General features: G+C 36.2%; 3 protein-coding genes across 3 annotated transcripts; all 3 read left to right on the top strand.

Annotated features, from left to right (window-relative positions):
- The first annotated feature begins 4,622 nt into the window (after positions 1 to 4,622).
- LOC113338427 lies at positions 4,623 to 6,326 on the top strand. Its single transcript, XM_026583856.1, has one exon. The coding sequence runs from the start codon at positions 4,623 to 4,625 to the stop codon at positions 6,324 to 6,326; it is 1,704 nt and encodes a 567-aa protein (XP_026439641.1).
- A 6-nt stretch (positions 6,327 to 6,332) lies between these two features.
- Positions 6,333 to 11,411, top strand: LOC113339059 (increased DNA methylation 1-like). The gene is made up of 10 exons (XM_026584464.1): positions 6,333 to 6,833; positions 6,947 to 7,076; positions 7,169 to 7,257; positions 7,741 to 7,985; positions 8,585 to 8,671; positions 8,755 to 8,854; positions 9,166 to 9,388; positions 9,480 to 9,615; positions 10,695 to 10,749; positions 10,857 to 11,411. The coding sequence occupies exons 1-10, from the start codon at positions 6,600 to 6,602 to the stop codon at positions 11,076 to 11,078; spliced, it is 1,521 nt and encodes a 506-aa protein (XP_026440249.1). The 5' UTR covers positions 6,333 to 6,599; the 3' UTR covers positions 11,079 to 11,411.
- Positions 11,412 to 13,883: 2,472 nt separating this feature from the next.
- Positions 13,884 to 16,901, top strand: LOC113338769 (protein PMR5-like). The gene is made up of 5 exons (XM_026584155.1): positions 13,884 to 14,565; positions 14,675 to 14,846; positions 14,938 to 15,116; positions 15,227 to 15,385; positions 16,329 to 16,901. Exons 1-5 carry the CDS (start codon positions 14,228 to 14,230, stop codon positions 16,645 to 16,647), a joined length of 1,167 nt encoding a protein of 388 aa, XP_026439940.1. The 5' UTR covers positions 13,884 to 14,227; the 3' UTR covers positions 16,648 to 16,901.
- Positions 16,902 to 17,472: the final 571 nt, after the last annotated feature.

The raw sequence follows: 17,472 nt of genomic DNA, 5'->3' as shown, positions 1-17,472 counted from the left end.
TTGCGATTTTTAAACTATCGTAAACGACATGTACACAGACTTGGTAAAAGTTATTGATACCTTTTGGCATAAGAAACATCAAACTATAAGGAAAATTGATGGATTTTTTTGTGGACTCTATATCAAGAATTCAGACTTGCATGAAGAATCTAAAATTGAGGCGATTTTTCAAGAGAAACTAGATGATCAAATACAATTAAATAAGGATACTCTTGGTAAACTAGCTGATTTTGAGGCTATCCTCGCAAAAAAAAAATCATTTGGATTCGGAACATGAAAAGAAAAAGTCTATGTCTCTTGAGGATTCTAGTCAAACTTTTTATTCTTTCCTAAAGACTTGTTGAATATCAGTTAACAGACACGACACCGGATTTGTAAAACCTGATATGATTCGGACACCGTCTAAAATTAAAGCCAAGAGATTCGTCTCCAACCCTGTTTACTGTTTACATATTTTGTGTTGGATGGTCATTATCAACGCACATGTAAACTTTTTATAAAAAAATATTGATATGGCTAGGAATCTTCATTGGAAGGCTCAAAAGCTTTACTATAAAATCAGAAAGTTTACACAAAATCTGACGAAGCACAATAAATAGACCAACATTTATTTGTAAGTATGAGAGCTTCTTTCTCTTAAATCCATTTTACCGTTCCAATGGTTTCTCGATAGTTGATGTAGTCGGCACATGATAAGAGATCTATTGTAGATTGTGAATGCTAATAACTATAAAGGAGGAATTGTATCTTCCGGAGATGGGAGTTCTTGCTACATTAACAAAAAGGAAACATTCAAACTGCCTAGAGTTCCTGAAATTCACGATGTTGTTTATGTTAAAAGTATGGCCATTAATCTTCTTTCTATTAGTTAAATTTGTGAGAAATACCATAAGGTTGTCTTCAGTACTAAAGGACGTGATATTAAAGACACGTCAGAAAAAGTAATTTTCATGGAATTCTTGGAAACAAAATAATTTTTATCTTTTCATGTTTTCATTAAACATGTTGAGCTTATTGATTCTGAGTTTTATTCGTAGTTGGTTTTGTACTGAAATCTTAATACTAATCTCATATCATTGATTATAATTTGAGAATAATATATCTTAAATCGTTGGATCATGTCAAAAATAAAAGAAGAAGAGAACACAAGTTACCGGATGTTTGAAGACAGTTAGACAAAGCTTTAGAGATTTGACGTTTTAGGTTGGATTTTAATCTATTTCCTACGTAACTTTGAAAAATGGCTTGGAAAAACGATGCTCAGAACCAACTTGATACCATTAGACTTTGATCTTCCGCGAATCCTCCATGGTTTAGATTCCACCATGCTCTTGTGTTGTATTTAGATTCTAAAGTGACATACATAATATTGTGCAAATATTTACCTTGTGAGACTCCAGTCAGTTGTATTTTAACAGACAACCCTTTGACATCTGGATCATAGTACGAGTCAAAGGGAAATGACAGCTACTTTTATGCTTAAAGTTAGAACCAAACCACTATTCCTTATGCAGTTGTGATGTTTATGAGTGTAGATATAGTGAATTCATTCTAGAACGAGCATTGCTATCCCGCACGATTTTGCGGAATGCCTTTCTGCTCAAACAACTTCTAAACCATTAGATTACTATGTCCCACATCTAAAACCCAGATATGGAAGCCTTAAGCCGTTTAGGAAAATTGATGAGTCATGAACTGAAGGTGGTGGATCCTGAACCGAATGCGAATCCAACTATTTATTTGATCATCCAACGTCTTAGAAGGCGCTTGAGCAGAAAGCCATCCCGCAAAGTCATCCAGGATAACATTTTCATAATCAAATGATGCTTGCAAACTTCAGGTAACATGCTTCTTTACTGCTTGACCGTTTTTTTTACTCTATTATGACTAGTTATTAGTATATTTGCCTTGTTTATGTTCAATTTTGTGAATTTCATCGTGTAATATATCTCATATACACTAAAACTTCCACCGAGGTTTGGTGGTCATACCTCTGAAGTGGGAGTTACATGTTTATGAACTATTTCCAACAGTGGGTGTTGAAAATCCTTCGTGGAGTTTTTGTTTGGATCCTTATTTACGGGGTCATATGTATGTGGTAAAAATAACAACGTTTTTCTCATGGACTATCTCCAACAATGAGGGTCTTATTTTGAGGATTTGTTTTCTGGATAATGATAAAATTGATTCCTTTTTTCCTATTGGTTCAGAAAAAATTATTTAAAAGTAAAAATTTGAAATATGGTTAAAAAAATGACGTGGAGGTCATTCCCAAGGTCCAAATAAGACTTTCTCCAAGACCTTCATATTTTTTTACATCCTTCCTACTTAATAAAACCCATTATCGGATATAAATTTAATATAAACGAGAATCTAAAATCCTATGTATCATAAAAAAAATAAAACCTTCACCCTGTTTTGGAGATGCTCTAAGATCTCAGATGGATTTAAAATCCTCCCCCACTTAAGATAACACAACTTTGTGCCCGGTTTCTGCGGACACATATGGTCCGTCAACAGAAGCCTAATGTCACCCACAGATATAGCCATATAGGCATATAGCTCCTCTAGATAGCAAAACAGTGGTATAGATGCCATCCCTTCAGTCCACTTTAATGAACCATTAAACCTCACATTGTACATTCACCAAATTAAATGACTAAAAAACAGATGCAAGGGTACCGTCCAAAACATAGTTACTCAAAATGTGAGGTACAAGCTGTACCCTGCTAACCAACCAAAAATAGTTAGAAAACAAAACAAGGGCAACTGTTGTCAATGAGACAGAAGCACATTTCTGAGCCTATGCGAGTGGTCAGAATCCAATATCTACACTTAGTTCCAAATTTGGCGCACATGATCCCCCTCCTCCTCTATAGTTCGAGACAGTGCATTCGCTTTGCAGTCACGTGAACGTTCCAAATGATGCCCACTCGGCAGGTAGACGTACGTCTCCGTACACAGCAACATAGGGCGACCATGACTCGAGAAAAGGCAAGAAAATTGTGCAACATACAAACATCTCGGGGAACGCCACAACAATCAAAACATGCTCGGTCCCATTATTCCATGCGAGTACACAGACGTCTAGTGTGCTGTGCATCCCCATTCCACAGAATTCCAGCGGCCCATTAAGAGATTAATGCATTATACTTCGGAAGTGAATAGCAAAATCTCTTGGCCCAAAATGTAAATTTATTATTCCTTCCTGACTCTCTTTTACATGACATGACAATTCTCTAGTCGCCACTCTATTTCTAGCAGTAAATTAGTCTAAAGTTTCTAACTACTCCTTTAACCTGTTAATAGAAATTACTGTAAAAATACCATTTTAATATCAGGAAAATTTGGTATTTTCTGATTCATTATAATTCATCACGGTTTGTTCAATGCAGTCCTGCTCTGATACCAAAAGTTAATAATCGAGGATTCTTTGAAGACGAGAATATTAACTGAGGACATCTTCTCCGAAGAAGTTAACACTAATTGCATTGAATAAAAGGTATACACATTTAGAGTAACGAGCATAACGATCTCGATTAAAATATTATGAATAACGGTCGTTCCCGCGTATACAATTATTCAAATAAATACAAATGTAATGATGCATAACACAAATACCATTCCTGTCTTGAATGTGTCCATCAACTAAAAATTTTAATATAAAACCTTCTTTGTTCCTGCAATATAAACTCTGATTTATTCCATACCAAAATGTCATTAAAGCAGCAGGGTGAGTGACAAAATCCCGTTCCCCTCCCCCACGTTTAGACGTTTAGGTGAAGGATCATAAAGATATGATATATTTACGACCCACATTACACTTATAATATTACTGTCATCAACTGTAGTCAGACACTCAGACTAGACTTCCCAGAGAAGTAGCCTGATTTCTAGAGGAATGGAGGAGAGAGATAGAGACAAAGAAACAAGGGTTTTTGGTTTGTTACCTTACTTGGAGCAGGGGTTTTATAGCAAATCTGGGTTTTAATCAAATCTGAGATTTTCCGTTTTTCGAAAGGACTCAAATGTGAGATTCTCATTCATAACGTGTTTCAAAAAAAACCTATTCATACCCCCAAATCCATTTCTCTCCTTAAATTAAAAAAATTAGAGAAAGATTTTTTTAATTTATTTTACTTAACACCCTCTCTGTTTATTCTTTCTTTTGTTTATTGCATTACTCTCTCTGCTTATTCACACACCCCCTTTCAATGGCGACAACTACAACCGATGAATACGATGGTGATACAAAGAAGAAGAAGAGGAAGAGAAGCGATTTTCAATCAACTCAGAGGATATTCCTCATCGGAGCTAAAGTTGAGGTAAATGTTGATTGATTCATTGATTTTCTAGGGCATAGGACTTTTAGTTTTGCCCCTGTTTTGAATTTTTTTTTTTTTTTTTTGATTTGTGGTTTTGGGGATTTTTTGTAGGTTAGAAGTGTAGAAGAGGGATTTAGTGGTTCATGGCATTGTGGTAGAGTAATTGCATGTGGTGATCTTTACCGTGAAATTGAATATGATAATTTACTAGTAGATGAAGGTACTGAAAATCTTAAGGAGACTGTCACTGTTTCTCCGATACTTGATGGAATTGAAACGGGAAATGAGGATGAGGTGATGAATTCTTTTAATTATCGTGGTTTAATTAGGCCGATTCCTGACAAAATTACAGTTAGAAGATTTAGTTTACATTATGGGCTGTGTGTTGATGCATTGATCGATGATGTATGGTGGGAGGGTGTAATTTTCGATTACGAAGATGGCAAGTCGGAGAGATTAGTGTTCTTTCCTGATTTAGGTGATGTACAATTGATGAAAATTGATGAGTTGAGGGTGACTCAAGATTGGGATGAAATTGGAGATATTTGGAATGTTAGAGGGAATTGGAAGTTTCTTGAATTGATTGAGGAGTATGAAGTCGATATGCCGACCGTTGTTTCGGTTAGACAGATTTGGTATGATTTGAGACAGTTGGAGGGGTTTAGGAATAAGATTAAGGAGTGGACTTGTGGTGAGAAGTCAGTGTGGGTTGATTTGCTGCGGGAGTGTATTTTGAAGAGTTTGTATACAACTGCTGAGTACATTGTTGATGTACTTCTTGGGAATTCGATTGATGATGAGCCAGTTGAGGAGCAGCTGAAGAGTAGAATGAAGGATACTGAAATGTCTAATTTACTAGAAGATGATGAGGCTGTTTCGGAAGACTTGAAAGAAGAAAATCCTTTAGCATTATCTTTGTATGATGATTCTATCGAAAATTTGAGTGAGGAAGATGAAGAGTACCGTCCATTTTCAACCAAGAGGAAAAGACGAAAAATCAGTCTCTCAATTCATGTGTTTTCAGATGATCTAGTAAAGGAGTCGGAACCAGTTGGGCGAGAAAAGTGGGTACCTGTAGGCCGAGATTTCGTTATTGAAGCTAAATTCTTCCCCAAAGCATTACAGACCTATTTAAAAAGTCATAAGTACGATGCTAGCACACGGGATTCAGTGTTGGAATCTAGAATGCACCTGTCTTATCTTGGTTGGAAAATTGAGCAGAAAAGACATACAACAAGTGGTAACCTCATATTTCGTTACAGACCACCTAAGGGGGCGCCGCTCTATTCTCTTCGTCTCGCGTGCCAGGCAGTGATTAGCCCCAATACCCATCCAGTTCCTGCGTCAAAGATCTGTAGAAAGGGTCAACGCGGTGCTTCTCCTCCTTATGCGAAAGCTTCTTTGTTTGTAGATTCTGAATCACTTTATTCAGACCCTCCTGAAAGTCATGGAACACCTATCATCCATAGCAAATTGGATCTTCTTCCTGAATCTTGGCCTCAACCTTTGAGAACTTATGTGATTGAGTGCAGTAAAGACGGGAATTCGAAAAAAGTTAAGGAGTTATGTGAAATAGCAAGGGAGTACCTCGTCGCTCTTGGTTGGACCACCAAATTTGTATGTAAGAGGAATCGTAAAGACCTTATTTATGTTTCTCCAAGAAAGAAGTCATACCAATCTCTTTTGACTGCTTGCATAGGGCATTGTAAAGAAGAATTTTCTTACAGTAAGGAAATAGCCGAGTCTTTGAGCTCATCTAGTCATGATAAGTTCTATTCTAATATCCCCCCCGAGGCTTTAGGAAACACATTGCCCCAAAAGGGGCTGCTTGCAAAGGGTTTTGCTGAGTCATCTAGCTCATCACAAACGAAAGGAAACCTTGAAGCTGGTAATATACAAGAAAAAAAATCCATTGAGCAGGTGAAGAGGCAAAGAAACAGTGCGTCCCTTCATAGTAGCAGCAATCGTAAAATGAAGAAAATGAAGGCATCTCGACTTTAATTGGATAGTGAGTGTAAAACTCATGTTCCACATTCAAGCAAAAGGGCAAGACAGGATGTGATACTGAGTTCTGCGGATCGCAGCCCTCGAACTGTTCTCTCTTGGCTGATCGAAAGTAATGTGGTTCTGCCAAGGGAAAAAGTACGTTACTTGAGTTTAAAAGACGATTCTATAATTGGGGAAGGAAAAATTAACCGCAAAGGAATTAAGTGCAATTGTTGCGAACAGGTTTTTGGTCTAACAAATTTTGGACGTCATGTTGGTAGTAATTATATGCGACCATCTGCCAGGATTTTTTTGCAAGATGGAAGGTCGCTATTAGACTGCCAGAAGCAACTACAGGAAAAGAATCTGAACTGCATTGCAGTTGAACCTGGTAAGAGAACTAAAGGAAATATGGCTGACGAAAAGAATGATTATATATGCACAATTTGTCACTATGGGGGGATACTAGTGTTGTGTGATCAATGCCCATCCTCATTTCATTTGAATTGTCTTGGAATAAAGGTACGTTTATTATCTAATTTGTTTCAGAAAATAATTTGACGTATTGGAATACTAGTAATGACTATTTTGAGTTTGTAGACTGAATTTAAACAAGAACTCATTATGCCGTTTAGGATTTGCCGGACGGAAAATGGTTCTGCCCATCTTGTCAATGTGGATTATGTGGCCAAGGCGAGCTTGACAGCGTCCCGGAACAGCCTGCTGAAAAGAAAGTTCTGCGCTGTGATCAATGCCATCACGAATGTAGGTTTAAATATTTTTATGGTCAAAATCATGCGTGCTTTGGCCTATCAAAATTCTTACGATATACTAATTTTATTTTACATCTTTTGTAGATCACACGGAGTGTGTTAGCAAAAGAGGGTTGGATAAGCTGGACGTTAACCCGAAAGGCAGCTGGTTTTGCGGTATAAAGTGTGAAAAGGTACTCCACATTTCCCCTAAAACTTTTCACAGATGTTTCATTCATGGCAAGCAACATTGTTTGGCTAAAACTTTTATGAGTAGAGGTATTGGTTCCTGACACATAAAAAAACCATTCATAGTAGGTATTAATACAGAGACTTATAATTTACAGAACTAAGAACGATTTGTACCTTTCAGCCGAATTACTAGCATATGAAAATGATTTCTTATAAACATGGGTTAACCTTTTTCTATCAGAAGACTTGAGCATAAGAATAGACAATATTTCGTTCCCAATCAATAGTTAGCTGAAGTAGCTAATCTGAAAAAAGAAAAGAAAGAAGAGTTGTTTGAAGTTGTCTGTTCTGCATCAAGAATGTTAAGATGTTTCATATGGCTTTTCAGTTTGCAAAAATTTATGTTTAGAATATGCTCTCCCATTATGATTTTTGCATTGTTTCCTGTGCAATTTTTTTACATCGTTATTCTTTTTATTGTGCAGTTATTTGCAAGTCTCCACAAACTTCTGGGGAAGTCATTTCCAGTAGGTGTGGATAATTTATCATGGAGTATTTTGAAACCTAGAAAAGATGATTGCCACCAATTTGCTCCATCTGATAAGGAGGCTGATACGGAGATTCAGAGCAAGCTCAATGTAGCACTCTCTGTAATTCATGAGTGTTTCGAGCCCATTAAAGAACCAGATACAAAGACAGATCTTGTTGAAGATGTTCTTTTCAACAATACGTGAGCATCCTATTTCTTTTCTATCCAGGCTAGAAAATACTACCTCCGTCCCACTATTAGATGACCTAGTTGAAGTTTGCACAATTTTTAAGGCAAGGAATGAAATGAGTGTTTTTAAGTATTTTTTACAACTATACCCTTATGAATGATAACTTGTAAAATTTAGAAATGATTTATCTGTCAAACTATACCATAGATTTTCGTAAACTTTGTATCGTTGAAAATCATTTTAAAACACCTACATATTTCTTATGCTAACGATAATCAATCAAAAGGATAATTTTAGAAATATCCCTTGTTTAATGAGATAGGTCAACTAATGGTGGGACAAAATTCTAAACCAAGTAGGTCATCTAATAGTGGGACGGAGGGAGTATTAGATAAGTATTCATTGACATGAAAGGGGTGGCGAAGTGTCAGAAGGTTGACATGACCTATCTCCACTCCAGATAGGTAACACCAGAAAGCTACTTCGGATGGATTCCATCCTTGTTTTCTCCCTGAACTGAGTAGCTATTCATGCTAGAATATTGTGTTGTAATTAGATCTTTACTCCAGTATCTTTGCTTATATGATGCTGATTTATCACAATATTTCAGATCAAAGCTGAACCGATTGAACTTTTGGGGATTTTACACTGTGCTCTTAGAGCGAGAGGATGAGCTCATCTCAGTTGCGACAGTTAGGTAAGCAATCTGTATCACATTCAATAATGCATTAACTCTTCTAGTCCACCATCTAATTTGTTAAGCTCATCAATCTTTTCCAGGATACATAACGAAAAGGTTGCAGAAGTGCCACTTGTTGGTACACGTTCCCAATATCGTAGGCAAGGGATGTGCCGCATTCTATTTGATGTTCTCGAACAGGTAATTTCCGTTAATCTTTTACTAGATAAAAAAGAATAGCTGTTATTTTAACCTCTTATAGATGTTTAGGTGAGATTCAGTTCTTACTGACATATCAGTGTTTCTAGGTTTTTTGTGGGAGTGTATACTCTTTTGTTGTCTTCAGGGCATTTGTCTGACCATGGAATTCTGATTCGGTGTCACTTTTTCTACTATGAACTGTATTTCTTATTGGACAGTTATCTCATCCCTCTATATATTCTTGTCCTGGAATTCTTTATAAATATATGATGAAAGATCTGACTCATTTTCTTTCTCTCTTTGTTTTTCAGAAGCTCAAAGAATTAGAAGTGGATAGGCTGATTTTACCTGCCGTTCCTCAAGTGTTACATACATGGACTACTTCCTTTGGTTTCTCTAAGTTGACAAGTTCTGAGAGATTAGAACTTGTACAGTACACTTTTCTGGATTTCCAGGATACCACAATGTGCCAGAAATTCTTAAGGATGTCACCAATAGCGAAACCAACAGCGGAGCCAACAGCGGAGCCAACAGGTGTGTGAGATTTTTACCCTTTCAGCAATAACTAAATTATTACATCTGAACTCGGATTTATTTGTATTATGCTATATATCAAATTTCTCAGGGAGTCGATCAGAACTTATTCTTAGGTTCAAACTAAAGAAAGAAAATATTGATACAGATAGGAACACTATCATTCCTGCAGTAATTCAAGCAGAACAGGTCGAACGGAGTCAAGATGCAGAGCAACAGCAAGTAGAGTATGCATTCGTTCTCATTCCGTCTGTTTCCTTTCTTAAAACTTGACTTTGTGACTATGCAAGCTAGGTAAATATGTGACTTCCTTGGGTAGAAATGAATCCATCCAATCAAGCACACGTGGGGGTGTGAGAACACCTTGTTTTTTTACTTGTTACCTGCCATTCTCCATAAATCGGTTAAAGAAAAATATTACAGAAAAATTGTAGAACATGAAAAATGTAAACACGAAACACATAACAGTGTGTTTATGATTTATTTTAAGTACTTTAGCAAGGAACGGCGAACTTGATAAATCACATGTTGTGGTGCTGGCCCTAAATTGGTCACCTTGACCATTACAAATTAATGAGAACATGGGAAAGGGAAGGTTGTTGTTTAGCAGTTTAGGTATACAAAATCTTGTTTCATGGGGAAATCATCTGATGAGTTACCTGAAAGTTTTATCAGATGTGGCGAAGTTGGATTTTAAAATCTTGAATGTTCACATATAATTTTGAATCAGGTTACTCTATAGGGGTACAGCTTCCTATACATTTTTCCTGATCCAGTTCTAAGTCTTTCCTGATACATTACAAATTAATGAGAACATGGGAAAGGGAAGGTTGTTGTTTAGCAGTTTAGGTATACAAAATCTTGTTTCATGGGGAAATCATCTGATGAGTTACCTGAAAGTTTTATCAGATGTCGCGAAGTTGGATTTTAAAATCTTGAATGTTCACATATAATTTTGAATCAGGTTACTCTGTAGGGGTACAGCTTCCTATACATTTTTCATGATCCAGTTCTAAGTCTTTCCTGATACATTACAAATTAATGAGAACATGGGAAAGGGAAGGTTGTTGTTTAGCAGTTTAGGTGTACAAAATCTTGTTTCATGGGGAAATCATCTGAAGAGTTACCTGAAAGTTTTATCAGATGTGGCGAAGTTGGATTTTAAAATCTTGAATGTTCACATATAATTTTGAATCAGGTTACTCTGTAGGGGTACAGCTTCCTATACATTTTCCTGATCCAGTTCTAAGTCTTTTCCTCAGTCTAGCTAATGTGGTATCCACCTAACCAGTTCTTCTTTTGTCAGACTTGGCGTCAAAGATGTCTCCGACTCAGTTGTGACAGCTCCTCCTCTGGATCTGGTATGCTTTCCCCCTCTAATGGTCAAAAACTCGTTAACTGGTTTATCCATATCACCTTTATTTGTTACCACTTGCCAGTGTTGCTTATCTCGTGCTTACACTCACAGACGACAACACTGCAACATGAGGCTGAGCAAAATAGGCATAACAGTGAGCCATGTATCCTTCAGAAATGCTTGTCGGAAGGTTTTTATAAGAAACAGCAGGATTATCAATGCTCAGCAATACCAGATGAGAAGTTGGCGTTAGTAGTTTACAATGAAAACCAGCAGAAGTGGGGTCCCTGTTTCAAGTTCTACACGCGAAAGAACATACTAAGTCCTTGTTAGAGCTGACATAGCATCCCATGCCCACAGGCCTTAACACTGACGTGACCGACTGATCTAGTAGGATGCAGAGTTCATATAATAGTTATGAAGGAAGATTTTTTGGTGTTCTTTTTGTATGAAGCTGGCAATGAAAAGTTCTAAGTTAACATAACTTTGAAGTCTGACGGGGGTGGTGTAAAATCTGAGTTTTGATGTATAGAAGAAAGTGGAGATATGTTTTTTGTACAGAATGAAACTTGGTTTTTGGATCAAAGTTTCTTCTTGTAAAGGGGGGTGAAAATGGTTGTAACAAAGGCTTTTATGTTCAAAGAAAAAGGAAGGTTTAAAAGGAAATGAAATTGATAGATTCTGTGCAATGATTTTTTTTCTCTTCTGTTAATTTACGGACCGTGCTTGGCTCCATGAGTTTAAGGCCAAAAGTTTTTAAAGAGCAGTCAATTCCATTTCAAACTCAAAGTACCCTCATTATCACGGCTTTAGTCATCTTTCCCCTCTAAATAAATGTATTGGGTCGGAATTGATTTATCTTTTGTTTGTTTGTTTCTTGGAACATGAGCAGTGCATTTAGTTTGGTGGATGTTGTTTTGGTATAAGCTGACTTTTCCTGCTTACCACCAAATAGAGGTTAGAGCACTCTGAACCTTATCTTATCTGAAGAAGACAACCCATTAACTTCAGTTTTCCCAATTTCCATTCAAAATGGGTAATGTTTGGTGGTACTCTAAATAATTGAAGTGATTTCAGTTCTCCCATTATGTATATGGTATCGTCATCTCATTTTGAGTTTTTAGTTCCGACATTGCTCTATGCTTAGAAGCTACCTGATTTGTGGGACCCAACAGAGTAACAGAATCCTTATTGGATTCAGTTCACCCTCAACCCCAGAGTACAAAGCTGGGGCTGTCTCAAAAAGAAGTAGAGAATAACAATTCAAAATCAAATAAGAATGGACTTTGCAATGTTTAGCATTCACTATGCTGTTGCATTATGGTAATGTGGGTGGAACGCGCATATTCTCTCGATGAATTTGTTTTTTTGAAGCACTACGTTTCGGTGTCAGTTCCATTATATACATGAAACTCCACTTATCAGATGGATGTTGTCCGAATTGAAATCTTGGAAACGGAAGATCTCCTGCTGGAATACACTGTGAAAGGAATACGTTGTACATCTCCCTTTCGGTTGCTGAGTATTGAAGCATTATCCACACCGAATGATTATATAATAGTGCTTCATGAGTCATGATCTTGAATAGGAACTAGCTAGATATATAGAGTTCATATGGTTTCAATACAGGTTAGATGAATATATTCTCTACTGTCGACAGTCGACCAATATTAATCTTGTGCATCTGAAAAGCAAAGAATAATTTCTTTTCTTGAAATAATAGTAGAGTTCGAATTGGACTAAATAATGGATCAAACTTTATATGTATATGTATAAGTTTTAATTACAAAATGACAATTCCTTTCTCACTTCCAAACAAAGTGGCAAACTTTTGATGGAAGTCATAAAATTAAATTTTGCTAGCAACCAACGCATTTAGTTCAAAATAGCGTGGTCCATTAGATGTCTAGAAACAACAACCTTATGGACCCATAGATGTTTATGAACCCTGTTTGAATGGTAAGTGTACATGTTCTGTGGGCAACTGGTGCAACTAGACGGCTTGTATCTGTATGATTATCATGGGGTCCTGCTTAGCTAGGTTTTGCTTAAGATTTAAAAGGTCATAATGCGATTCAATAATTTTTGATATCAACTTTCATTATTGCATTGGCCAAAGCTAGCAAAAGTTCGAGTGTTTGTCAAGATAAGGATCTGTTGTGAATCATTCATTTTATATTATTTTAGTTATTTTTTTTCTCGTAGCAATTATAGTTTGTATTATCTCTCATTGACAATTTAGTAGCTAGAGAGTTGTCAATTTTTAAAACTTTGATAATTCTAACGCATTTTTTTGGTTTGGTAAATAAGATCAAACTAAGCTGCAAAAACAGCAGAAATCAAAATGCACTGAATGAAAATAATTCATGTCAATCAATCTAATGATGTTAAGTAATCCTACCACTCAATCTAATTGATTTAAAAAATCAAAATAAACCGCAGAGTTTTCATTCTTCTCTAGAGTAAATTAGTAAGTATCTAAGAGTATAATAATCAAGAAAAATAAATTAATGGTCTACCAGACAGTCTTCTCTAATGGTATTTCAAGACTATAAAATGTCTAATCAGGAAAAATAAATTAATTCTCTACTAGATAGTCTTCTCTAATTACATTTTAAGACTATAAAATGTCTAATCAGGAATAAATTAATTCTCCTTTCCGAATCAACAATGGTATTTCAAGAGTATATATAAATGCACGATGAGGAAAAATAAATTAAAATTCTCTAATACTAGACAGTCTTTCAAAATCAATAATAATGAAAAAAATAAATATAAAAATGGACACCACCATCAAATACAAATACTTTTCAACAATGTATCTATCAATGCCAATCCAGCTATGTATCTTCACTAATTAGTTTGTATATTCTTCATACAGATTTTAGTGGGTGAATAGTGACTAACTGATACAAACTCCCTATCCATTGCTACATCTTCAGCAAAATTACAAAGAGTCAAGCAATTAAAAACCATGGAGGGGCCAATAGAAAGTGATCATTCACTAACAGCTTTATCCTTTGTTTGTAGTCTTCTATCCCTTCTCTTTGTCAAAAAATAACAACAAAACAAGATGAGTTTTTTTTTCTTTCAAAAATATAAAAAAATAAATACTTGATAACAAGAAATGAAGAAGAAGAGATCAAGAATCTCAGTTATTCATTTTATATATATATATATAATTTTGTAATGGTGTATGCACTAGACTCACACACTCGTGAGTCACCACTATGAAATGTAAAACCCTTTTGCTTGCTAGCTAAAAGGGAGAGTTCATTCATATATATATATTAAGTAGCTCACATGAAACCATCTTGTAAGCAATCCTCCTCCTTCCTTCCTTCACATGCAACTCTCCCACACCAAAACAAAACATATACATACACACTTCTCTTAAAAAGTTCCTTCTACAAAACTCTTTCTCAATCTCTCATTCTCTGCAAAAAAAGCTTTATCTTCCTATACTTTACTTATCTCTTTCAATGGGAGTTCATTGTGTTTGTAAAGTTCTTTTGTTGTTGATACTGTTTGAAATAGTATCATCAACTCAACTGCAAATAACAAAATTACACAAACAAAAACCACCAAATTCATCATCAAAATCTCATAAGGGTAATAATAAGAAGAAACCAGTTGTTCCTCCAAACCAAGAAAGTTGTAATATATTTGTAGGAAGTTGGGTTCAAGATGATAGTTACCCAATTTATCAATCATCAAATTGTCTTATCATTGATCCTGAGTTCAACTGTCAATTATACGGCAGACCGGACTCTGCTTATCTCAAATATAAATGGCAACCCAGTGGTTGTAATATTCCAAGGTAAAAGAAATATGCACATATACATTTTTCCGTTAGTCTCATTAATTTTGATTAATTAAGTTTCTCAATCCATAACTAAATTATGTATTCATGTTCTGTTTTTGAATAGGTTCAATGGGCTTGATTTCTTAACAAAAATGAAAGGAAAATCGATTATGTTCATCGGAGATTCGTTAGGTCTGAACCAATGGCAATCTTTGGTTTGCATGATATCGGCAGCAGTACCAAAAGCCAAAACTCAGTTTACGAAACATGATCCTTTATCATCATTTAAATTTGTGGTAATTATGATTAACAGTGTACTCCTGATTGAAATATGCTATGCCGAATTAGTTACATTTTGATTAAAAAGGGTACGTAATTTCTCTACAGGAATATGGAGTCAGTGTATCCTTCTACCGAACACCGTATCTAGTCGATATCGACAGTGTCAACGGAAAGCGAATTCTCCGACTTGACAGTATTTCTCAAAGCGGCAGTATCTGGAAAGATGTTGATGTTCTATCGTTTAATTCCGGGCACTGGTGGTCTCATAAAGGACAACTTCAAGGGTGCATATATACAAACATCCTAATTCTTCTTCTTAAGCTAATTTCATTTTGTATAAAGAGATGGATTATAATTAATTAATCTGATTTTTGCATGCAAATGATAAAAATAGGTGGGATAGCATGGAACTAGGAGGATCAATCTACGAAGATATGGATCGTTTGGTTGCTTTTGATAGAGGAATGAGAACATGGTCAAACTGGGTTGACACCAACATTGACACAACCAAAACTAGAGTTTACTTCCAAGGTGTTTCTCCTACGCATTACAAGTAAGTTATTACCTCATCTTTATGTTTCCTATATCTTCTGCTCCATTCTGTTAAGCCTTTATGACAATTCTTCTATTCCTTACGTAATCTATATACATAATAAAATATTCTTCACGTATCTAAACGTCATTTAAAACAACCACAATTGACATAAATTCTTTCATCATCTTCCCTGCAACATACTAAGTTTGACGTATGAATGAAATTATCCTTGGTAACAAGTCTGGAACCTATGTGTATATATTAGTCCAACAACTAGTCATGCCAAGATTCTTTTCATCAAAATCGGATATTGAATATGTCAGTGATTTGTGACCCTCATTGGCCTCCCTTTTGGAGGGTTGTAGGTCCGATTCATGACCACTCCACCCTTTTTCTTTGTTTGGTTTAGCAATTTTGCTTTGTAATATTAGTATCTAGGACCCGTGATTACTTTCTTCTCCTCACGGGAAGACTAACAAAAGAGTAGCATTGTCCTCTAGTTCTTTTTCTGTTCTTCCGAAAATACCCCTACCCGATGGTGATGTTCTTCGCGAGATTTCATTTTCTTGTTTTCATCGTAATCATTGTCTGCCTATGTTGATTCTAGGGGTATTTTAGTCACTGAAGTGTATCTTTTGTAGTATGTGAAAATTACAGTTTATTGGTAATACTGTCGGTGACATTCATAAGCGGGTAAAAAAATCAAACCCGACAAGTTACTATTTTTAGGCTTTGAGAGTTATGGCTCTAGGACCGCAAATTACGCATGCTTTTAGAAGCCCAACTTTATTTGCTGCATGTGATTATGTGCTGGAAATGGTCCATCATGGTCCTACTCATGACTTCCACATTCACGGCGGCTTTCCGTGGTACGGTTACGATGCTTTACCTGACCCGCTTTATTGGGTCGGGTTAACCCGGTGGATGCTTTTCTGATGATTCTGTGATCTTGTTGTGGCAGTCCTAAAGAGTGGAAAGACAATTCAGGGAGGAAGAATTGTTACGGAGAAACAGGACCTTTAGGTGGAGAAACATATCCTGGGTCATACCCAGATCAGATGGGGGTAATTCAATCAGTGATCAGGGATATGAAAACACCTACTTATCTACTCGACATAACGGTTCTTTCCGAGCTACGAAAAGATGGGCATCCGTCGGTATACAGTGGAAATGTGACTCCAGATCAAAGATTGAACCCGAATCGCTCTTCGGATTGTAGTCATTGGTGCCTACCGGGGTTGCCGGATACTTGGAACCAGTTGTTCTATGCTACAATTTAAAACACAGTTGTTTTTAGGCTGCTGCTGCTGCTGCTGCTGCATTACTGATTGATATACTTGCTACCGTATAGTACAGGGTGCACATTGTGCCGGCGTTTCTCATTTAATCGTGGGGTATAAGTTATTATATATATACAAATGTGTAATCATTCAAAACGGTACGCAACAATGCGTATTTGTTACAGTTATTGGAATTTCTGCATTAACATATTTCTAATATAATAAGAAGAAAATTGTTTGCTTACAAACATAAGAATTTGCCTTATGTCTAATTACTGTACTCTTAAAGAACGCGTTCGAATTTCTCTCAACAAAGTGTTTACTGTTTGCCTTTTCTTTTTTTTTTCCATAAAAGAGGCAAGCCTCATATATTGGCTGATAGAGTCGATCCAAGACCAGAATTGTCACAGTGTTTCCTAAGGTTCAAAATAATCAACTTTAAAACTCGAAAAATGTTATTTGCACCCGCATGACACGTGTTATTCGGACTCTCAATTTTTGATAAGGGGCACCTCAATTACTAAGGGACACCTCAATTTATAAGAGACACCTTCTTTACTATTTGCACCCCAGGGTGCCAACTGCTATTCGCACGCCTACTATGGTTAGGGGCCCACCAATCTTCATCGTTTAAATTCCAAAATTGACAGGAAATTGGTTGTAGTAAACTGCGTACTTTTCTTGGAAGAATTTGGGAGGCTTTTAGTCAAACTCAATCACTGGAATTCATTGTGTTCATTCTATTCAGACAAACAGGGTTGGTAAGAGTGATAGAAACGGTTAAAATTGGCTGGATAGTCGATAGATTCAAACAGAGGAGTACGA

The sequence above is a fragment of the Papaver somniferum genome, unplaced genomic scaffold (assembly GCF_003573695.1).
Source record: "Papaver somniferum cultivar HN1 unplaced genomic scaffold, ASM357369v1 unplaced-scaffold_19, whole genome shotgun sequence".
NCBI classification, from domain to species: Eukaryota; Viridiplantae; Streptophyta; class Magnoliopsida; order Ranunculales; family Papaveraceae; genus Papaver; species Papaver somniferum.
The sequence above is the reverse complement of the archived record's forward strand: the minus strand, read 5'-3'. Positions and strand labels throughout refer to the sequence as shown.

Bases quoted from the DNA above. Each gene is read 5' to 3' on its own strand.
- LOC113338427 (XM_026583856.1), top strand. From the start codon at position 4,623: ATGAATTCTTTTAATTATCGTGGTTTAATTAGGCCGATTCCTGACAAA.
- LOC113339059 (XM_026584464.1), top strand. From the start codon at position 6,600: ATGCGACCATCTGCCAGGATTTTTTTGCAAGATGGAAGGTCGCTATTA. The intron at 8,672-8,754 runs GTAAGCAATCTG...AATCTTTTCCAG, and splicing joins ATCTCAGTTGCGACAGTTAG to GATACATAACGAAAAGGTTG. The intron at 9,616-10,694 runs GTATGCATTCGT...TTCTTTTGTCAG, and splicing joins GCAGAGCAACAGCAAGTAGA to ACTTGGCGTCAAAGATGTCT.
- LOC113338769 (XM_026584155.1), top strand. From the start codon at position 14,228: ATGGGAGTTCATTGTGTTTGTAAAGTTCTTTTGTTGTTGATACTGTTT. The intron at 14,847-14,937 runs GTAATTATGATT...ATTTCTCTACAG, and splicing joins TATCATCATTTAAATTTGTG to GAATATGGAGTCAGTGTATC. The intron at 15,117-15,226 runs GTGCATATATAC...TGATAAAAATAG, and splicing joins CATAAAGGACAACTTCAAGG to GTGGGATAGCATGGAACTAG.